Raw genomic sequence first — 22,919 nt, forward strand, 5'->3', positions numbered from 1 at the left:
TTGAACTGTTAAAAAATTTTATTAAAATGTCCAAGAAGTACATTAATGTCCACAGTGTCAGATACCACAGACCCACAGAACACTGCAGCTGACAGCAAAACCAACGGAACCCAAAGCTGTTCACGCGCACACACATTCACACGCATGCCACACACGCGGCACACGCAGACACATGCACACCTCAAAGGGAAAGACCGAAAGACAAACCACCCACTTTAGAAAAGATCGAAGCCCCCTCCTGCCATGGAGCTGGGGTGTGGGCAGGGCAAGGGGCTGAAGGGGCCAAGGGCAAGGAGCATAAACCGAGACCCCTCAAAAAGCTTGCACCTCTAGAGTCCCCCACCACTCCAAACAAAGGGAGATTCTTTTGTGACATGGATGACTGAGATGTGTTATTATGTTTCTTAAACCAAGAGGAATTATCAAAGTTAGAAGGCAAACCTATATTCCTGGGCTTTCTCAATAACCGTGGGGTGGGATAGTGGATAACATCTACAGCAGGAGAGACTAAAGACCATGGTCAAGGATGTGGGTCTAGTTTGGACTTCTCAATCTTTTCCTAAATCTTCCTGTGTGTTAGAGCATCATCATGTTCCGACTCCTTTCCCCACAACAGAGAGCAGGGTGTGGAGTCAGCCAGATGCAGGACCAAACCCTTATTCCTGTCTCGCAAGCCAGTGCCTTTTGCTTATCTGAGCCTCAGATAAGCCTTCTGTAAAATGGGGAAATAATGGTTCCTAAGTCCCTGGGCTGTTGAGAAGATTCAAGGAGGCAGTGTGTAAGTCCTTAGCTTGGAACCTACCCCACAGTTGTCATCTAAGATTATTACTTCCCTGGAGGGACATAGGCTCAGTCAACCCATTTCTTCCTCTACTGAACCCTTTGATGGACCATATATTTGCTCATTTTTCTTTCCGGCACAGGGCCATTCTCCACTGTGGTTTTTAACACTAATCCACAGATGTTACCCAAACTAGAGACGTTGAGAGTGGACAAAGGACATTGAGGAAAAGCTATGGATCTTTCCTGGCCAGACATCAGGAAGCTGATGTCTGAATCCAGAGTTCTGGCTTGGGGAGACATTTTATACATTGTAGATTCTGGGGAGGAAGGCAAGGTGATTTCTTTACCACTTAAAAAATTAAAAAACTAAAAGAAAAATGTGTGTGTGTGTGTGTATTTCGGTTTTAACACAACACAACTCTCTACATTACCATAGGTAGATGTTACTACTTCAAGGTTTAAGCATTTCTAGTCCACCAGGCAATGAATGGGGTGAGGGTAGGGATGGGACCCAGGGCAGGAGCACTATCAAGGTCTGCTTGAGGGATGGATATGGGCACTGAGCTAGAAAACGTGGCACCTCCTTGGTCTACAAAGGAGGTTCTTTGTCTCCCTGAGAGATGGAGGGGGAAGAAATCTGGGCTTGTCAAACCCTAAATATCCTCTCATCTGTGTGTGTGTGTATGGGTGTGTATAAAATTCACCACACATGCAGAACCACCAAATCTCAGCACTGGACTAGACCTGGGAGAGCAAGCAACACAAATTCCCTTCACTGTCCACAAATTTCTCTGACTATTCTGACCCCTAACCCTGAGGGCATGGAGGGACGGTGTTCAAAAAAACATTCCTAGAATTCAGTACATAGAAATTCCACACTCAGTTTCTCCACCAAGACTAAGGATCGAGCTTGGGCAGAAGTCCAAGGTGAAGGAAGAGCAGTCACCAGGTTCAAGCAGTGTGCTTCCATGTAATATTCTACTCCCAAAGCCAGTGACCTTCACCAAAGGCTTCAGCCTGCACCTAGGACATCTGACAGTTAACTAATCTGAAATTCTGGCAGTCAAAGCAATTCCTTAGTGCAAATCCAAACAGACATTCTTGCACCCTTATCAAAGCCTTATTTTCACAAATGGCAATGAGCGTTGCCAGCAAAAGATTAAACCACTGCAAAGAATGATCTCTGCCAGTTGTGCTTCCCTCCACCGGGAGATGCTCCCAGGGTTCAGCCTCACTAGAACTGACCTTTCAGACACATGGCTGCACCTGACAAGAGGACCTTGTGTGTGTAAGAAGGAGGAGAGAGGAACTTTTTACAAATGGGAATGTATGGTGCAGGGATGTGGTTTGGGGCTCAGGGGCTTCCGGACCCTCTCGTTTCTCTCTGGGCTCTGTCTCCCCCGTGAAGGCTCCAAGGGAGGTGTGGGAAGGGGGTTGTGCTTTCTTATGCCTGGCTCTTCAACAGAAATTCCCTTCTTCCTTCTCCCAGTCCTCTGCTGGGTGCTTCTTGTGTTTTCTGCGCTCCTTGCGAGATTTGTGGTGGCGATGCTGGTGGTGATGCTGGTGGTGATGGTGGTGTCGCCGCATCCTGTGGGACCGTCTGGCTGCAGGGAAGCAAGGGAAGACAGAGACATGGCAACAGCCGGTGAAAGGTGGGAGGCCTGATGCAGCAGGCCTCCTTGGAGGAGGGGGAAATGGAGGGAACACCATGTAGGCTGGTAAGTTCTCATTTATCTGCAAGGTCGTATTATCAGGCAGGCAGCCAGCCAGATTAATGTGTATAGTCATGAGATGTTTAACTGGAGACTATACACAGCTGGAAACATGGGTTGGGATGTCTGGGGGAAGCCACTTACGTTTGGTGCAGACGATTTGGGGCCGGTCCCATTTGCCATTGCTCCGGCACCGGATGATGGCCACGTGGTGCTGGGCAAATCCTTCGTCGCACTGGTAGCGTACTGTGGCATGGACATTGTACTTGGCCTTGCGGGCGCCAATGGGCGAGGCGTTCGCTACTGCTGGAGGGGGACCACACAGCACTGGGGACAGAGGGACTTCCCATTAGAGAAGAGGACAGGACCAGCGCCAAACTGGTTTCAACTCTTGTTGAGATGAAGCCTCAACAGGTACCCCCCTCTGCCCAGCTGTGACCTTGAAAGGCTAGGAGTGAATATGTCTGTCTCCTCCACCCAAACCAGGAGCCTCTGAGGGGCAGGAACCTCCTGGAACCATCTCACCCTTTAATTCTCGTGCATGATGGGAATGAAGGAGATGGGAGACAAGAATAATCCAAGTACATGAAATGAAGAAAGGACATGAAAACTGGCAAAGAAACAGAAGCCAGAATGAAGAAAAGTGTAAGATAAAGGTGGACATGAGAACACACACACACACACATGCACATATATATATATATATATATATATATATATATACTTAATATGTAAAGAGCTCTTACAAATCAATAAGACCAATGAACCTATAGAAAATTAGGCAAAGGAGATGAACTGGTAGGCCACAGGAAAAATACATGCAAAGAGCTTATCAACATATAAAGAGCTAGTTATTCTCATCCTCAAACATATGCAAACTATGAAAACAATGACATAGTGTTTTTTCAGGACTCAGATGAACAAAGAACAAGAAGTGTGAGAACAGAGTCGGAGAGATTGGGGGAATGGGCGCTCTCACACGTGAAGAGTGAAACCAGGGCTGGAACGACGCCTACACTCACAAACTTGGACGAAACAATGAATCAGTGACAGGCAGGAGGGGAGGTGGGGGGAGAGGGGTGGGAAGCAGCCCAGCCGCATACCTGTGCCCTTCTTACAGACATAGGGGAGGTTGTAGTTGCAGGGAACGTCGTTCCAGCGCCCGCTCTCATGTGCAACCATCACCACACAGTCCTCCCCACCCGCGAAGAAATTGTCCGGCTGATTTTCCCGCCAGTTCTCAAATTGCTGGAAGAATGGGGAGCAGGGGGTGCTCAAGGGACCTGCATCCTGACCCAGGCTCTGGGGCTAGCACGGTGGGACGCCCCTGGCCGGACCGCTCACATTCTTAGGGACTCAGTGTTCCCACCTCCACCATGAGCGCTGTTCTAACTTCCCTGAGGGTGGCTGCCGCTGCAGTCTGATTCACCCTCTTCTAGCTGGGAGGCTGTGCTGCCCTCCGCCCCGGCCCTCATGCCTTCTGCCTCACTCCCTGACGGTTTTCCACATGGGTCACACATTGTTATATAAACAGTTGAACAAAAGGGGACTTCAGACTGGAAGTCCAGGAGGCCTTCCCTGAGGAGGCAGTAGGACAGCAGAAGACTCAAGGATAAGACTGATGCAGGCAGGGAACAGAGTTCTAAGCAGAGGGACTAGCTAGTGCAAAAGCCCAGAGGCAGGACTGAACTCGTCCTGTCTGAGCAGCAGAACACAGTCAGGAGGGCTGGGGCTGCTGGATCCAGTGAGAGTGTGGTCAGGAAGTGGGCAGGGGCCAGTTCGCGTGGTAGAGGACAAGAGGTGGGCTTTTTTTCTCTAATTGTGATAAACATATAGAATATAAAATTTACTATTTTAACCATTTTTTCTATTCTAACCATTTTAAAGTGTCCGATTCATTGGCATTAATTGGATTTACAATGCTGTACAATCATCACCACTCTCTGCTCCCAGAACTTCATTGCATCAAACAGAAACTCTGTACCCATTAATCCGTCACTCCCCATCCCCGCTCCCCACCGCCCCTGGCAACCACTGATCTACTTCTTGTCTCTATGGATTTGTCTATTCTAGATATTTCATGTAAATGGAATGTGACTCCTTTTACGTCTGGCTTTTTTCACTGAGCACAATGTTCTGAAGTTTTATCTGCATTGTGGCATGTTATCAGAGCTTTTTCTTGTTTTGCCTTTTTTAAAAATTGGAGGGTAGCTGCTTTACACTGCTGTGGCAGCTTCTGCTGTACAAGAAAGCGGGCCCACTATGTGTGCACACATCTCCCTCCCTTGGATTTCCTTCCCAGTTGGGTCACCACAGAGCGCTGAGTGTAGCTCCTGTGCTCTACAAGAAGTCCTCACCAGTTAGCCAGTTTATACACAGGAGGCTTTACAAACAGTTGGACTTACAATGAGGAATGTACATTTCCTCATTTACAATGAGGAAAGAAGAGAAGGGAGAAAGGGAAAGATATATCCAACTGAATGCCGAGTTCCAGAGAATAGCAACAAGACATAAGAAAGACTTCTTAAATGATCAATGCAAAGAAATAGAGGAAAACAATAGAATGGGAAAGACTAGAGGTCCCTTCAAGGAAATTTGAGAAAGGGAACATTTCATGTAAGGATGGGCACCATAAAGGGTAGAAGTGGTAAGGACATAACAGAAGCAGAAGAGATTAAGAAGAGGTGGCAAGAAAAAACAGAAGAATTACACAAGAACGGTCTTAATGACCCAGGTCATCATGATGGTGTGGTCACTCACCTAGAGCCAGACATCCTGGAGTGTGAAGTCAAGTGGGCCTTAGGAAGCATCACTACAAACATAGTTAGTGGAGGTGATGGAATTCCAGTTGAGCTATCTCTAATCTTAAAAGATGATGCTGTGAAAGTGCTGCTCTCAATATGCCAGCAAATTTGGAAAACTCAGCAGTGGCCACAGAACTGGAAAAGGTCAGTTTTCATTCCAATCCCAAGGACGTAATGCCAAAGGGTAATGCCCAAAGGGTAATGCCAAAAAATGTTCCAACCAGCATACAATTGCGCTCATTTTACATGCTAACAAGGTTATGCTCAAAATCCTGCAAGCTAGGCTTCAGCAGTATGTGAACCAAGAACCTCCAGATGTACAAGCTGGGTTTCAAAAAGGGAGAGGAACCAGAGATTGAATTGCCAACATCCGTTGGGTCATAGATAAAGCAAGGGAATTCTTGAAAAACATCTACTTCTGCCTCATTGACTATGTGAAAGCCTTTGACTGTGTGGATCACAACAAACTGTGGAAAACTCTTAAAGAGATGGGAGTACCAGACCACCTTACCAACTCCTGATAAACCTGTATGCAGGTCAAGAAGCAACAGTTAGAACTTTGCATGGAACAACTGATTTGTTCAAAATTAGGAAAGGAGTATCACAGGGATGTATATCGTCACCTTGCTTATTTAACTTACATCATGCAAAATACCAGGCTGGATGAATCACAAGCTGAAATCAAGATTGCCTGGAGAAACAACAACTTCAAATATGTAGATGATACCACTCTAATGGCAGAAAGTGAAGAGGAACTAAAGAGCCTCTTGATGAGGGTAAGAAGGAAAATGAAAAAGCTGGCTTAAAACTCAACATTCACAAATCTAAGATCATGGCATCCAGTCCCATCACTTCATGGCAAATAGAATGGGGAAAAGTGGAAGCTGTGACAAATTCTATTTTCTTGGGCTGCAAAATCACTGTGGCCAGTGACTACAGCCATGAAACTAAAAGCCGCTTGCTCTTTGGAAGGAAAGCTATGACAAAACTAGACAGGGTATTAAAAAGCAGAGATGTCACTTTGACAACAAAGGTCCATATAGTGAGAACTATGGTTTTTCCAGCAGTCATGTACAGATGTGAAAGTTGGACCATAAAGAAGGCTGAGCGCTGAAGAATTGATGCTTTAGAATTGTGGTGCTGGAGAATACTAACCTTCTCTCTTTCCATACAATGCTATCACTACTTTTAAATTCCTTTTTAATGACCAAATTGTATTCATTATGCAGATGGATCACATTCTCTTCATCCATTCATCATGGATGGTCATCAAGGTTGTTTCCACGTTCTGGCTACTATGATTAGTGTTGCTGTGAACATGGGTGTTTGAGTCCCTGCTTTCACTTTTTTTGGGGTATCTACCTAGGAGCACAATTACAGGGTCATGTGATAATTCTAGGTTTAAATTTTGGGAAAGTGCCAGAATGTTTTCACAGAAGGAAGAGGTAGATTTATTTTTATCTTAAGAGGGCTTGAAGCACAGATAATCCTGATCTGATATATGATCTTTGAAAAGCCCCTATAGGGAATTCCCTGGTGGTTTAGTGGTTAGCACTCAGCACTTTCACTGCCAAGGGCTTGGGTTCAATCCCTAGTTGGGGAACTAAGATCCCATGAGCCATGCGGTGTGGCCAAAAGAATAAATAAATAAAAGAAAAAATGAAAGGCCCTATGTACAGGGTTACCTTTTGGGGTGCTGAAAATATTCTGGAACTAGATCAAGCATCTCAGAGTCACTGTCTTTCTTTTTTCAATTTGTTTGTTTGCTGCACCGAGAGGCTTGGGGGATCTTAGTTCCTCATTCCAGGATTGAATCTAGGCCGCTGGCAGTGAAAGTAAGGAGTCCTAACTACTGGACAGCCAGGGAGTTCCCCACGGAGGACTTCTGGTAGCTACTTGTGGTGGTAACTTTGCGCAAGATAGCACAGTGAAGCCAGAGGGTCCAAGCACTGCCCTTACCCAGATCACTCCGTTCTAGGCAGCGGTCTGACTGCAGGGACCCAGGCCCGCAGGCCCCGCCACTCACCAGCCCTGTGTTGTCGGTCCACTGGAAATCCCTCTCCACGATCCTGTCGTTCAGGCCGATCCACATGTTCTCACGCCCAAAACCTGTTGGGTGGGGGTCATGAGGGCTGGGTCCCCACGCCTCCCACAGCCTAAGTTACTGGCTGGAGGCAGGTGGACCAGGGGCGCGGGGCTGGGGCACAGAAAGGACTGGGATTAGGCTCCTGGCCTTGCCACACCTTGTGGCTTAAACCAAAGGCCAGAGGAAAGAACAAAGACAAGTCAGATCCTAGGAGAAATGAGAGTCAGGAGCTAGGAGAGCAGTTGGGGAGGGCTGGACAGGCACGCAGGTGAGTCCAGGGGAGAAAGCAGCTGGATGCGTGTGTGTTTGATTACGCAGAGGGAAAAAACCTGTGAACCGGGGAGTGAACAAATGAAAGAATTAACAGGGGATGGGATGGGGAAAATGTGAATAAATAAATGGATGAAAAAGGGCAGAAGGGATAATGAGGAAATCAATAAATGTTGGATTTAATTTATGGGCTATGCCTTTTCTAAGTCTCTTATTCACCTTCATTTCATCCCCCACTGCTGCTGCTAAGTCGCTTCAGTCGTGTCTGACTCTGTGTGACCCCATAGACAGCAGCCCACCAGGCTCCCCCGTCCCTGGGATTCTCCAGGCAGGAACACTGGAGTGGGTTACCATTTCCTTCTCCAATGCATGAAAGTGAAAAGTGAAAGTGAAATTGCTCAGTCGTGTCCTTCTCTTAGCGACCCCTGGACTACAGCCCACCAGGCTCCACCGTCCATGTGATTTTCCAGGCAAGAGTACTGGAGTGGGGTGCCATTGCCTTCTTCTCATTCCCTGCATCACAGATATTTCTCTATCACCCTCTATCCCCTGGCCCTGTTTTAATTTTCATCGGTGCACTTAAGACCAGTTAAATTATAGGATGTGTGTGTGTGGGCGGAGTGGGGACTAAGTCATTTCAGTCATGTCTGACTCTTTGCAACTTCATGGACTGTAGCCCGCCAGACTCCTCTGTCAATGGGATTCTCCAGGCAAGAATGCTGGAGTAGGTTGCCATGCCTTCCTCCAAGGGATCTTCTCAACCCAGGGATCAAAACCTCGTCCTAAGCCTTCCGCATTGGCAGGTGGGTTCTTAACCACTAGCACCAGCTGGGAAGCTCAGACATTTAATTAGATGTTTACTTGTTTGCCTATATCCTCTGTAAGAACCTCACTCCTCCAGGACAGGACAAAGTGTTTCTCTGTGCCTGGAATGGTGCCTGGACCATAACAGGTGCTCAGTAAATAGTTGGGGAATGAATGAATAAAGTGAATGGATAAATGAACTGACAAGTGAATAAACAGACAGTTGAGTTAATTATTGGTCAGGGCTTGCATTGACTTCCCTGGAGGTTCAGTTGGTAAAGAATCTGCCTGCAGTGTGGAAGACCTGGGTTCAATCCCTGGGTTGGGAGGATTCTCTGAAGGAGGGCAGGACAACCCACACCAGTATTCTTGCCTTGACAATCCCATGGACAGAGCAGCCTGGCAGGTTATGGTCTAAGGGGTTGCAAAGAGTCAGATACGACTGAGCAACTAACACTTTCACTTTCAGGGCTTGCATTAATGAACATGGCTTCAGAAAGGTGGCGTCTTCAGAACCCTAGGGGGATCCCCTGACAAAGGGACTGTGAAGGCCACCACTGCCCACCCCAGAGCCCCTACTGTTAATGAAGTTGTGTTCTTCCGGTGAGTGGATGCTGGTCAGGTGGCCGGCTCGTCGGCGGCAGTCCCTCTCGGCGTCCTCCCATGCCCGCCGGTGGGCAAAGTAGCGGTAGCAATGGCCCTGAAACTTGTGCCAGCCGTGGTCACAGCCCTCTGTGTCTGGGGGGTGGAAAGAGAGCATGAAGGGGTCTGGCATCGGGCTGAGGTCTGCCTTGCCAACTGTGAGTGCAGCCAGCCCACCAGAGGGGGGGCCCAATCTGAGGACACTGTGGGACTAAACCATCCCTTCCCTTGGGCCACCCCCTACCCACCCCTGCTCTACCCATCACCTGTCACCTCCCTCCTCCATAGTCACATCTTTTTTCCTGCTGCAAAGTGGAGATTCAACTGGAAGATCATTACACCCATCCCCTCTCGTCCCAAATCTGATGTCTCCTTTTCTGATCTGGCCACATCGTGGGAACTCAGGAAACGGTCTCAAGAAGGCCTAAAATTTCCCTCCTGGGGAAAAGCTCCAGTAGCCATTTCTCCCCCAAAGATATACAAATGGCCGAAAAAATAGACATTTCTCCCCCAAAGATATGGCCAACAAGCCCATGGAAAGATGCTCAACATTATGATCATTAGGAAACGTTAATCAGAAAATAATCACAAAAATAATAAGTGTTGACAAGGATGTGGGGAAATTGGAACCCTTGTGCATTGATAGTGCAAATGTAATGGCATAGCCCCCTTGGGAAACAATCTGGCAGCTCCTCAACAATTTAAACACAGAATTACCATAACCCAGCAGTTCTACTCCTGGGTACACTGGAAAGAATGGAGAGGAAGAAAAGAATGGAAAACAGGTGTTGAAACAAACTTGTATGTGAACATCCATAGCAGCACTATTCACATTAGCCACAAAGGGCCCAAATGTCCATCGATTGAATGGATAAACAAAACGTGACCCATCTAATGGAATATGATTCACCCATAAAAAGGAAAGAAGTGATGACATGTGCTGCAGTGTGGCTGAACCCTGAAAACATCATGCTGAGAGAAAGAAGTCAGATAAAAAAGGGACACATAGCACATAACTGTCTTTGTATGTAAACATATGAAATAGGCAAATCCATAGAGATAGAAAGTAGATTAGTGGTTTCCAGAGGCTGGAGAGGAGGAAGGGGGAGTGACTGCTCATGGGAACAGGATTTCCTTTGGGGATAATGAAAAACGCCTTGGAACTAGCTAGAGGTGGTGGTTGCACAACATTGTGATGTACTGAATGCCACTGAATCATACACTCTGGAAAGGTTAATTCTATGTTATGTGACTATCTGAAGAAAAGATTTGCCTCCTGTCTGAATCATGGCGATGGGACCAGAGGCAGGGACCTGGAGCTCCATGTGTGGGAAGCCTGTGGCCCAGCACCCAACCCCGCTCCTGTACTATTTCTGGGATCTTGGCAGAGACTCACCTTTCTCGCAGAGGCTTCCCCCATAGCTGGGAAGGCAAAGGCAGACAAAGGCGTTGACCTCGTCGATGCAGGTGCCACCGTTCTCACAGGGGCTGGAGATGCAATCGTCAATATCTGGAGGGGAAGGTGGGGCTCAGTCAGAGGTCAGTCTCCCCTTGGCTCCCAGTCCCCAAGGAAACCAGGCAGAAGATGCAGTCATGACCCTCCCATCTACCCCAGACCCGAGGACATCAGCAGTGGTCTGCACTGATGACCCAATGACTCTGGCAGCTGAGGGAGTGGAACCTCACACAACTGACATATTTGCGTCAGTGAGAGCAGATGCCACTGGACCAGCTAAAGGCGAGAATGTGCAGAATGCTCCCCCTGATTCCAAAACAGTGAAGGTGGGCCTGGCAAACAGGCCCATAGAACACTGGAGCTGAAGGGTCTTCAAAATGTGGAACCTCGGAAATTGAGTTCCAGAGCATTTTCAAGGATTTGCACAGCGACAAAGCTTTGTGCAGGTATAGGGAGCTATCCATTGAACACTTATACCAATCCCTGCGTAGATAGTGCCTGAGGCACTTACGATGCCAGGCAAGTCACTTTCCCTCTCTGAGACTCAGTTTGTTTTTTTTTTTTTTTGCAAAGTGATGATAATAATACCTCAGTGGTGGCTGTGCATAGAGGGTCAATGGAAGAGCTCAAGAAATTATGTCACTTATAATTATTTTTATAATTTCATAATTTGGCGTGTGTCTTGTGTAGGGCTTTGGGGCTGGCATGCAACAGTTCTGGTGGTGGTGCCTATACCCCTGCCCATCCAGAAGAGGGTAGGAGATCCCCAGGGGCCCTTTGGGGGTGGGAGTCTGAACCTTACCATCCCTTTGTCTTCCCCTCCCCTACCTCTGTCTGGCAGTAATGGGAGGCAGCACCCCAGAGCTTCAGCCCCCAGAATGAGAGCTCAGATGTTTGGTGATGGGGCTGGTTTACTGGACCCAAGGAGTGAGGGAGGGGAAAGGAGCATTGGAAGCCAGCCTCTTGTGATCCTCTGATCCATCATGGAGACATTTGCTGGGACATCCTGATTCCACGGTACTCACCGATCTCACAGTTCTCTCCAGCAAAGCCCTGGTCACAGCTGCAGCCGTACATAGTGCCATTGGCCCTACAGGTGCCGCCATGCAGGCAAGGGTTGTTCTCACAGGGATCCAGGGGGACTGTGGGAGGGAAAGGCAGGGTCGGAAGGAGTCAGGCCATCAGGCCAGCCCCTCACAGAACCCAGAACTCAGACCTCGAAAGGCCCTTCTGTTCAGTCCCTCTCTGCGGAGTCCCCTCTGTACCTTCCCAGTAAATGACTGCTAACTTCCTCTCGGGTGACCCTGTAAGGAGCTTACTCTTTCCAGGAATCTGTTTCCAGAAAATACTCTTTACAAAGCATCTGTTGGCTGCGCTGCCTATGGCAAAGTCTTTCCTTGGACTGAACTAGAATGGGGTTCCTGGTTAAGACTCCACGCTTCCAGCGCAGGGGGCATGGGTTCAGTCCCTGGTTGGGGAACTAAGATTCCACATGCTGTGTGATGGGGCCAAAATATAAGAAAAATAAAATAAATTTAAAAGAAGCCAAGGTTTGTTTGTGTGTTTTTTTTTTAAAGAATGGGATTCCTTCAGCTTCTCTTACAAAGTCTCCCAGAACATGGTCTAAGTGCTCTCCTTGACTTATCTCCCCTTCAAGACATACTCTGCTTTCATTGTGCGTCTCATACTTCAAGGGCAAAGTAGACATAGATTCCAGATGGGGCATGAACAGCACCGGGACCAGTGCGAACCATCATCTCCTTCATTCTTGTGGCTCAGCCTCTTTCGATGCAACCTCAGTAGTTACAATGTGGAGAAGAGGTGATTTATAGCAGTCACTGTGCATAGGGTGTGCAGTCAGACAGTCTGGTTCAATACCTGCCTCTGCCACTCACTAGGAAGCCCTGGGCAAATTCTGTGAATTTCTGTTGCCTCATTTACAAAACAACAATAAAAACAGCTCATCCTTCTCCATTCCTGACCATAAAGCCATGTCTGGCTCTGTGTATATCAGCCTGGGGCCTCTTGAGGCCTCTTGTCCATTGCTTACCATGGACAGGGGGAGTGAATGTGAAGCCCTCTCCCCCTCTCTCATTCTTCAGTGGTTTTTCTCTGGAGGCAGGAGGGTCTCCCCTCCCCATCTCAGGGGCCCAGATGCCTCGGTGGGTGGGCTCTGTCCTGGAGCCTTGGAGGGGCACAGCAAGAACCCCCAAGCACCCCAGATGATGCCCATCTCTTGTCAGGGCAGCGTCAGCTCTTCCACTGCAAGATGCTAGAACTGAGACTCAGAGAAGGCCCAGAGACCCAGGGCCTACCTCAAAGCCACACAGCAGGACAGTACAAGTGCCAAAACTGGCCTTCGGGGTTCTGAAAGCCCAGTTTACAGCCCTTTCTCCAGCCCCTATCACCCAGAATTTGTTCCTGCTTTGCTTTGTCTGGGGCCCCAAAACAAAAAGAGGCAGCACCAAGCAGGCACCTCCTCCCTGGACTTTCGGCCTCCACCTTCACCCTTCGCAGGGTGTTCCCCCCACAGCTGCGAAGCTGTGAGGAAGCCCATGTAAACCTGAGTCAGATCACGTCCCTCCTCTGCCTAGATTCCTCCATGGCTCCCGATTGCCCTCATAGGAAAAGTCAAAATCCTTACCTCAGCCCCCAGGGCCCCATACAACCTCCCCCAGTATCTCCCTGCCTGATTCTCATCTCCCTCCTTCTCTTACTCAGCTTCCAGCCATGCTGGGCCTCCGTTCCTTCACTGGACCAATCACAGGCCCACCTCAGGGCATTTGCACAAGCCAATTCTTCTGCCTGAAGTTCTCATCCTCCCAGATCTCTGTATGGCTCCTTCCTCAATCTCCTTCAGGCTTGCTCAGATTTCATCCTAAACCCCTTCCAAAACCCAAACTGCCCACTGGCATCCCTCATCTCTTGCTTTGTTTTTCTCTTCTGTCTTTCTTACTCTCTAACCTCCAGTATAATTTATTAAGATCACCATTTCTTATCCATGCCTCCCGCAAGCGAGGTGATGATCCACATGGCAGTCACACCTAGCTATTTAAGTTAAGTAAAATGGAAGAAAAATTAAACTGTATTTCTGGGACTTCCCTGGTAGTCCACCGGTTATAAGAATCCACCTTCCAATGCAGTGGATACAGGTTCAATCCCTGGTCAGGGAATTAAGATACCACATACCGCCAGGCAACCAAGCCTGCATTCCACAACTGTTGAGCCCACACACTCCGGAGCCCTCCGCCACAATGGGAGGGACGCCTGTGTGCCAGGATGAAAAGCCCGTGTGCCACAGCAAAAAAAGACGCTGTGTGCAACAAAGAAGACCCAAGGGCTGGCTGCTATCGTACTAGACAGTGTAGCTTGAGAACATTTCCACCGCTAGGAAAGTTCTAGAGAATTGCTCTAGAAGGTCAGCTTCCAGAGCTGACTCGATCTCACCCTCGTGCCTGGAATACAGCCAGCACTCAGCAGTTGCTTGCTAACTGAGTAAAGGTAGCCAGCCGCTGGTCCTCCTGCAATGACAGAAGCCTGTCCCTGGGGTGGTGGCTTGTGCCCTCACGGATGGCCAGAGAGGCCTGTGGCTATGTCTGTGCCTGGCGCCACCGGGGCACGTGTGTGCACACACGTGGGGCTGCCAGGCGGCAGGACGCGTAAGCCCCACCAGGTGCCCCGTGCCGCTGACACCTGCCCACGGACTGGCGGTGACTCAGTCGCTTGCTGGTGCTGCATTTATTTTTGGCTTCATTAGCATTTCTGCTGCAAGCAGTAGGTGAGTAGGCGCCTGGGTCTCCCCCAGCATTGGCTGCCTCCCTCCGCCCCGGCTGCCAATGGATTGAGTCTGGAGCCAAAAAACCGACCAAGTCCAGCACAGATCCAGCCAGGGCCCCGGGGGCTCCTCTCAACGCACTTTCCTTAGCACCCTGCTACGTGGTCTCCCTCCTAACTGTCTGACCATTCCTCCTCTGGTTCCTCTGGCACTGAGCCTGCTTTCCGTACCCATCCTCCACAACCAGTCTCTTCTCTGCCCCCTCCCAGGATGAGCCTACCCCCCTCTCCGAAACCTCAGGGCATTTTGTTTTATTTACGCCAATGAAATAAACATCTTAGATTGAGACAAAGACTGTTGTCAGACAGCCTGGATTCAGACTTTATCCTTGACATTCCCCAATTGCAAGACTCTGCACAAGTCACTTGACTCCCCTGTGCCTCAGCTTCCCCATCTATTAAGGGAGAATCATAGTGGAACTTGCTCCCTAAAGACATTAAAAGGATCAACTAAGGATTTCCCCGGTGGTCTAGTGGTTAAGATTCTGTACTGCCAATGGCAGCGAGGGGGTGGGGGTGGGCATGGGTTCAATTCCTGCTCAGGTAACTAAAATCCTCCATGCTGCACAGAGTGGCCAAAAGATAAAAAAATTTTTTTTTTAATTTAAAAATAAAAAGATTAACCAAGATGATTCCAGTAAAGTGCTCAAAATAATCCAAACACAAAAGCAGTCACCGATGATCATCAGCCTTTACCAATGCAAGTGCCCCTGCCCAGGGTCCACCTGCCTCCTGGGCATCTAAGAAAAGAAGATGGGGCCCCAGACACAGCCCAGAGATGACAGGGTGGGCGATGAAACCCTGCATCCACCGTTTCCATCGCCATGACACTTTGCCTTCAAAAAAAGGAGCAAGTGTAAAACCAATTGTGTTAATAAGAGTGTTTTGCAACTCAGAAAAAGTGTCTTTTAATTAGCTGCTTCTTTTTTTTTAAAGCTCACTTGACCGAAAAAAAATAGCTCAATATGACAGGACCTAAAAACTAAAGGGCTGGAATTTGCAGGCTGAGTTATGGGCAGACCTGACCTCAGGAGAACAGGGTGGTGGCTCTCTCTGGACTCCACTGGGCACAGAGCAACTAAGGCACATCTGGACTTGAGGTTTGATCACTGACTGGCTGGTAGTGACATATGTCCCTGAGCTTCAGTTTGCTTTCTGCAAAATGGGGGTGATGCCCACCACTCCCACCCTTCCCAGCACACACATTCCATGTGGCAAGAAGTCCCTCAAGATGTGCACCACTGGATTTCAGCTGCAGTTCAACATTTGTCCAGGAAGACCTCCCTGCCAAGCCTCCTCCTTCTGCTCCCCCCTAGGGGGAGGTCTGTGCCAGCCTCACCTTCAGACAGAGGCATCGCTGAAGGCAGGACCCCAGCCTTGCCCAGCACTGTCAGCTCAAAGAGGACATGAACATGATCTGCTGATGGTACTCATTCCCCAAACCAAACTCTGCCCAACCACTCATCATCGCCTAACCACTACGGTGTGCAAAACACATCATACACAACTTCACCTCCTGTCCTTTGCCCAGGCTGGTGCCTCTGCCAGGAACACCCTTTCTGCAATTCAGCTCTGTCTGATGAGCCCCCATCTTGAACACCAGCCCCTGCTAGAAACCTTCCCAGGCACCAAGGACAATCCTTCCTCCCAACCCCAGGTCCCTGAGCACCAACACAGTGGCCTGGATGAGACCACGAGCTTCAAACTCACCCTCCTCCGCACTCCCATTTGCAGGAGTCCCTGGCAGGGCGGGCTCCTCTCCACTTGCTGCCTCCTCCCAGAAGCTCTCCACACCTGGGCTCCCCACCAGGACCTCCAGCTCAAATTCCTCTGGGCCCAGGGAGGCAGGCAGCAGGGTGCTGGGGGAGTCCCACGGCACTGTAGTCTCCCCTGAGGAAACTGAAATGGGCTCGTCCTTGTTGGCTGCTGTCGACGTCCAGGGAGGAAGAATGGGGTCCCCCGAGTGGCTGCCCTCCTGTGGAGGCTCCACGGCTCCCAGTGTTCCCTGGGTCACCAGCTGGCCCTCTGGCTCTGGGTGGGGCCGGGAGCTTGAGGAGGCCACTGTGAACGGGGACAGGACCCCGACCTTGTCCCCCAGGTCCAAGGACGTGAGGGATGTCACCACACTTGTATCCACAGCCATCTGAGGGCTCAAGGTGGAGCTTTTGGCTCCCTCAATCATGTGGGATCCAGGTTCCCAATACCCGACAGCATCGCTGGTGTCCAGTGTGACTGTGGAATCCATAGGATCCACTGTGACTCCTCCACCTGTAGCAGCCCAAGGCCCCGAATGTGGGGTGGTGACCTTGGGCATCAAGGAGACTTCAGGGACCCCCAAGGGTGCAGATAGGGAGTGGGGGTCCAGCCCTCCCCTGTGCAGTGAGGCCCATGTTCCCTGCGTCTTATCCATGGAGGCCTGCAAGCTGGAGGTGGGACTCTCTGCTGTGTTGAAGACCCCTGACTCAGACTCCGAGACGCCTCTGGCTCCCAGGGGCTCAGTGGCAGTCTCAGAAACAGTGATATCTGCCCCCACATTCCCGTCCACAGAGGCCTGTGGGCTGGATCCGGGGTGCTCAGCTTTGCTGAGCTCAGTAGGGCTGGCCCCCCTCGTTTCTCCAAAGTCTACTCCAGGGGAATTAGGACTGGCTCCAGCTTGTGTGTCTATGGCTGCCTGTGAAGGGGCCGGAGGACTTCCTCCTCCGTGGCCGCTGAGAGACAGGGATGTGGACTCTCCATCTTGTCCTGCCAGGCCAGAGGAGGAGGGCAGGGAATACACTTCTGGATGGATGGGATCCTGTGGACTGGCTTCCATTTCCGAGGCAGGGGAGGGCGGGGCAGTGGCCATGGCCACACTACGCCCCTTGACTCCACTGGCCTCAGTGGGGAGCGGTGTAGGAGGCTCCTGTGATAGAAGCCACAGTTTGGGGGCGCGAAGCATGGCCATCACAGGGAGGTCTGGAGAAATGACCGTGGGAGAAGCCTCCCAGGGGGCAGGGCTGGGGCCACTGGAGGGGTTGGGAGTGGTCTCCGAGGGGGACCAGGGCAGGTCGGAGGTGACTGGTCTCACACTAAAGCGCTTGGCTTCTCCTAGTTCCAGGTCAAGGGCTCTGCTGGGGTCTGGGATGATGGGCGGGACCACGGTTGGGGGCCACAGCCAGGGATCTTGGGGGCTCCTGCCACCAAGGGAACCTGAAACAATATCAACAGTTATTATAATTATCTCTCGGCAGTTCCTTCTCCTGATGGTCTCCTTGGCTCCGGGCCTGAGGAAGAGGGGTCTTCAGAGGCTTGGGGAGGCCAGGGGACCCAGCTGTGATTCGGAACCTCCTCCCCTGCCTCCCTTAGATCCCCAGGCAGGTCCCACTTCCCCCAGGGACCCCACTCACCAGCTCTGGGCATTTCCACCTCATTTGTCAGCACAGCCCAGGGGCTCTGGCTCTGGCCACTCCCCAAGGCGTCTGTGGCTCCAGTGGTCATGGGAGGCTCCACATAATTCCCAGTAGCCTCTGGGGTCGGGGGTTGGACGCTGGCCTCAAGTGCCCCCTTCAGCCCTTGCTGGGGTTCCTGTTGCTGGAAGTGGCGCCCGTTCAACCCTTTAAAGCGCTCCCTCTTCCTGGGTGTGGTGCTGGCTGGGGCTGTCTCTGCGTGCGTGCCCAACACAGTGCCTGCCTCCACGCTGCCGGGGCTGGGGGCCACGGTGCTCAGCCACACCTCCTCAGTCTCCAGGGCAGGACTTGAGGCTAATGTGGGGAACCCAGGGGCACGGCTGGGGGTCGTTTGAGACTCCTGCTTCTCTGCCAAGATCAGAGACTCTTCTTCCCCACTAGACACCAGAGGCTCCTGGACGTCTGGGGTGACTACCTCCTCCTCCTCCTGCAGGCTGGGCTCCAGATCTCCAGCAGGGGCCCCTTCTGCCGACAGAATCTCCCCCTCATCCCCAGATGAGGGGGTCTCTGAGTCTCCATGTTGGGATGTGGGGTGATGAGCTGTGGGAGAAAGCAGAAGAGGTTGTGCTAGGCCCAGGGCCTAGCTGGGAAGTCCTGCCTGAAGTCTACCCATAATTCCAGCATGCTGCAGCACAGATCTTCGTATCTCTGTGCCCCTCTGACTCTCTGGGTTGTTTCTGGGATCCCCCTGACTGAGAGATGGAGGTGCAAAGTTTTCGTCCCCATTGTTCAGACAGGTCCACTGTCAAGGTCAGAGTCAACTGGTCACAGTAAAGGGTCAAGAGACATCTTGGCTGGTGGGTGAAGTGCAGGCAGCGCCAACTCTCAGGGGGGCAGGTCAGACCCGGGCGTGGCTCCTCCCCAGGGAGAGAAAGCGCCTAATGGGCATGGCCTCCCTACGAAGAGATTCCCCCCAACCCCTGCCCTTTCACATAAGACTCAGCTCCTTTGGATTTGAGGTTGGCGGCTTCTGAGGGTGTGGAACCAACCCAAGGGCGAGGGTCATCCCCTGGTCCTGTCCCTGGGGCCGTGGCCTTGCTTAGGGGTCGTGGCTAGCCGAGGCATTAATCCCTTCCCAGCGGGTGCTCCTGCGCAAGGTTCCAGGCAAGAAACTTTCCATCCAGAGGTCTGAGATCATCTCTTAGAGGTCTCAGGAGACATACGTGCTAAGTCGCTTCAGTCGTGTCCGACTCTTTGCGACCCACGCTCCTCTGTCCGAGATTCTCCAGGCAAGAATACTGGAGTGGGTTTCCATGCCCTTCTCCAGGGGACCTTCCCAATCCAATGATCAAACCCTCGTCTTCTGTGTCTCCTGCATTGGTAGGCGGGTTCTTTACCACTAGCGCCACCTGGAAGACCTAGACCACACACTAAACAGGACTTCCCCGCAGAGCTTGGCTTGCCTTGGGCTTGTCCTAAGTAGCAGCGAGGCTCCTACGGAAAGCTTGTCTCAGGGATGTGACCTCCCCCTGGGGGCGTGGCTCACCGCGGAGTAGGTTTTCAACCTGTTTCTCCCCTGCCTGACCTCCGCCTCCACTAGAAACCCAAACTTCCAGGGGCGTGGCCGTTAGCAAAGCGCACGCCCTTGGGGCGTGGTCACCAGGGGAAGCACCCTCCAGGGGCGTGGCCTCACACATACCTCTGAAGCAGTAGGCATCGAAGCGCTCTCCAGGTGCCGGGAAGCCCGTGCGGTTGGCAAAGCGGTATACGGTGCGCACGCCCGGGGCTGGGCCACCGCAGCGCCGACGCGGCGTCTGGATCGGGTAGCGCACGCTGCCGTCGGCCAGCCAGCCCGGGTCGCACTGGTCCAGGCCCTCGTGCCAGGCCAGGTGCAGCTGTCCTACCGAGGCCAGCACGGCGCCCTGGCGTCGGCACTGCGCACGCGCGCCGGCCAGGGTCAGGCGGCGGGCCAGGCCTACGTAGAAGACTTCGCCTGCGGGAGGGCGCGGGAGAAGGTCAGAGGTGTCCCAGGGACCCTCCCCCGGAGCCCGGGAACGGGTTCCCGTCTCAAATAGCCCTGATCTGGCCGGATTGGGGATGTGGCTAAACGAGATGGAGGCTGCGCAGCTGCGCTCCCCCGTCGCCACAGCATCACTCTCATTGCCACTCAGGCAGTGCTAAAAGGGGGCTTCACTTTTTTTTTTTCAGAAATGGGGTAACTGAGGTGCCTGAACGAGTTGGGCTTCAGAAAGAGGAAGGGGCTTGGGGGAAGGTGTGAGGAGGAAGAAGTAGGAAGAGGGAGAAGGGGGCAGGAAGGGGGAGAGATTTAGAGAAAGGGAAGGGGCACAGAGGTGAGAGGCTCAGGGAGTGGAGGAAAAACCGGTGGGTCCAGGTCTTGGCGGTGGGTTTAGAGAGGGAAATTTAGGAGAGCTAGGCAAGGACTTAGGGAAGGATGGGGGTCAGGAAGGATAAAGGGGCTCAGAGAAGGGGGCCTTCTACCAGCCCCAGACTTACCCCCCAGCTCACGGGCAAAGCAATACACATCGTAGAGTTCCCGTGGGTCTCGCCTCCCATAGTTCCTCACCCCCGGAAGGCTGCTACGGTCACCATAGCAACCAGGACGGGACTGGGTGATAGGATACCTGACAAGACAAGGTGGCGGCCTCTCTCAGATCTGTGCTCCTGGGGCTCCCAAGGAACATCTTTCTCCAGGGGCTAGCTCTCCATCTCCCTACCCTGTGTACCCCCTCACCGAACAGTGCGGTCAGAGAGCCACCCGGCGTCGCAGTTGTCAAAGCCGTCCTCAAAGGCAGCCTGCAGGTGCCGCGGGGCTGCAATGGTGGCTGAGTTGAGACGACAGGCCTCCTGAGCCTCAGCAAAGGTCAGAGAGTAGCGATCCAGCGCTGCTCGGTAGTGGAACACAACACCTATGCAGAAACACCCCGGATAGGGAGCTGATTTACGCTGAAATTCTCAAGCACAGACCTCCCTCTTACAGAATGCGCCACCTAGACTGCCCTGCACTGCCCTGTACAAAGTCTGCTCACTCAGCACCAGGCATAGTGCTGGGGCAATGATGGGGAGTGAGACTGATACACCCTGGTTTTACAGATGAGGAGACTGGTAATGGCCGTAAAGGGCTAGAATTTGTTAAATATTTGCTATGTAAAAGACATTTATAAGCACTATGTACGTACATGCTAAGTCACTTTGGTCGTGTCTGACTCTTTCAATCCCATGGATTGTAGTCCACCAGGCTCCTCTGTCCATGGGATTCTTCAGGCAAGAAGAATGTCCATGGCTTGGGTTGCCATGCCCTCCTTCAGGGGATCTTCTTGACCCAGGGATCAAACCCGGGTCTCCCGCATTGCTGGCAGATTCTTTACTGTCGGAGCTACCTGGGAAGCCCTATGTTGGCCATGAGCCAACAATGCCTCACTGCATATTTTATGGGGTTGACCAATCATTCCCTTTCCAAGGCTTTTCCAAGGGGATCTTCCCAACCCAGGGATTGAACCCAGGTCTCTTAAGTCTCCTGCATTGGCCGGTGTGTTCTTTACCACTAGCACCATCCTGGAAGCCCCTTTATACTCATTATCTCATTGAAATCTTACAACAACCCTATGCTTATCCCCATTTCCAGAGGAGGAAATGAAGGCTCAGAAAAGTTGAGGGACAACTCTAGGGCCACATGACCAGTGTAAGGGAGAGCCCGAATTTGTATCCAGGAAGATCTGGACTCCAAAGATAGCATTCTTCATGCCAGGGTTAAGGTCTGGAGGTAACAGAAGGCATGGAGAAGAGTGAAAGAGAGATTCTTCCTTTTAGGAGCTAAGTACATGCACTGAGAGAGGAAGCAAAGAGCAACAGGTGATCAAATGTGGTTCTTGCCCAGTTTAGAAATGGAGTCACTGAAGGCTTCCTGGAGAAGGTAACATGTAATTCACATCCTGGTTTATCAGATGTGAAGCATCAATAAGCTCACTGTGACTCAAATTCTGATTTAGAGATGACAGAAATGGCTGAGCGACACAAAGAAATTAAACATTTTGCTCCATCTTACTAGACTGAGAGCGCCCAGAAGACAGAAGCTGTGTCTCAGTCAAGGCTGTGTCTCCAGCACCAGGCTGTCATGTGGTAGCTGCTCCATAAATGTCTGGTAGAATGAACGAACTAAACAAACCCAGAGGTGGAATTCCCTTCTTTCATCACTTTTCTGTTTTCTCTGAGGTTTATCGTTTTGAGAACAAGGCCTTAGAAAGGGAATGATTGTCTGACCCCATAAAATACACAGTGAGACATTGTTGGGCGTGGAAAGACTGCGCTCCAGAACAGGGGGATGCAGGGACTTTTCCTCATGGCCAACATAGGGCTTCCCAGGGGGCCAGACAGTCAAGAATCTGTCCGCAATGTGGGAGACCCGGGTTTGATCCCTGGGTCAGGACAGTTCCCTGGAGGAGGGCATGGCAACCCATTCCAATATTCTTGCCTGGAGAATACCATGGACAGAGGAGCCTGGCAGGCTACAGGACAGAGTGACTAACACTTCCGCTTCCACTTTTCAACATAGGTTAAGGGAAATTGACTTCCCAGTAGGCGTCCACAGGGTATTCTACACACAACGATCCATTCATTGATTCAGTGCTCAAATATCTATCGAGCATCTTCTGTGTGTCATGCCCTTTTCTAGGACTTTGGTTTAATAATTTAAAAATATATATTTGTTTGCCTTGTTCATCTTGACTGGTTAGGAAAACAGAAACTACACTGAATATTTCAACAGAAAGAATTTAATGTAGGAATTGGATAAACAGATATCTGAGGACTATCATTTCCTTAATATATATTTCCTTTTTATAATTTTTAAATGAATTCTACCTGCATTTTTAAATGTTTATTATTTGTTTATTTGGCTGCACAGCTCTTAATTGTAGCATGCAGGATCTTTAGTTTTGGCATGTGGGATCTAGTTCCCTGACCAAGGATCAAACTCCAGGCCCCCTGCATTGGGAGTGTGGAGTCTTAGCCACTGGATCATCAGGGAAGTCCCCTTAATATATATTTTCAATTGACTTTTTAAAAAGAGCTTTCCTTTTAAAAAAACATATATTTATTTTAAAAGGAAATTTGTATTCCTATTTT

The 22,919-nt window shown here is 50.8% G+C and overlaps 1 protein-coding gene across 1 annotated transcript in view; it reads right to left on the reverse strand.

Annotated features, from left to right (window-relative positions):
- Window positions 1-22,919, reverse strand: part of NCAN (neurocan) — a 24,752-nt gene continuing 1,833 nt past the window's right edge. The window contains exons 3-14 of the mRNA XM_020884539.2: window positions 20,530-20,704; window positions 20,292-20,419; window positions 19,477-19,770; window positions 17,778-18,377; window positions 16,102-17,580; window positions 11,583-11,699; window positions 10,498-10,611; window positions 9,039-9,197; window positions 7,326-7,408; window positions 3,599-3,743; window positions 2,640-2,822; window positions 1-2,387 (exon numbers count right to left, since the gene is read on the reverse strand). Of these exons, the coding sequence (XP_020740198.2) occupies window positions 2,242-2,387; window positions 2,640-2,822; window positions 3,599-3,743; window positions 7,326-7,408; window positions 9,039-9,197; window positions 10,498-10,611; window positions 11,583-11,699; window positions 16,102-17,580; window positions 17,778-18,377; window positions 19,477-19,770; window positions 20,292-20,419; window positions 20,530-20,704 (3,623 nt within the window). The 3' untranslated portion in view covers window positions 1-2,241. The remainder of the gene's footprint in view (window positions 2,388-2,639; window positions 2,823-3,598; window positions 3,744-7,325; window positions 7,409-9,038; window positions 9,198-10,497; window positions 10,612-11,582; window positions 11,700-16,101; window positions 17,581-17,777; window positions 18,378-19,476; window positions 19,771-20,291; window positions 20,420-20,529; window positions 20,705-22,919) is intronic.

The sequence above is a fragment of the Odocoileus virginianus genome, chromosome 3 (genome assembly GCF_023699985.2).
Source record: "Odocoileus virginianus isolate 20LAN1187 ecotype Illinois chromosome 3, Ovbor_1.2, whole genome shotgun sequence".
Classification (NCBI taxonomy): Eukaryota; Metazoa; Chordata; class Mammalia; order Artiodactyla; family Cervidae; genus Odocoileus; species Odocoileus virginianus.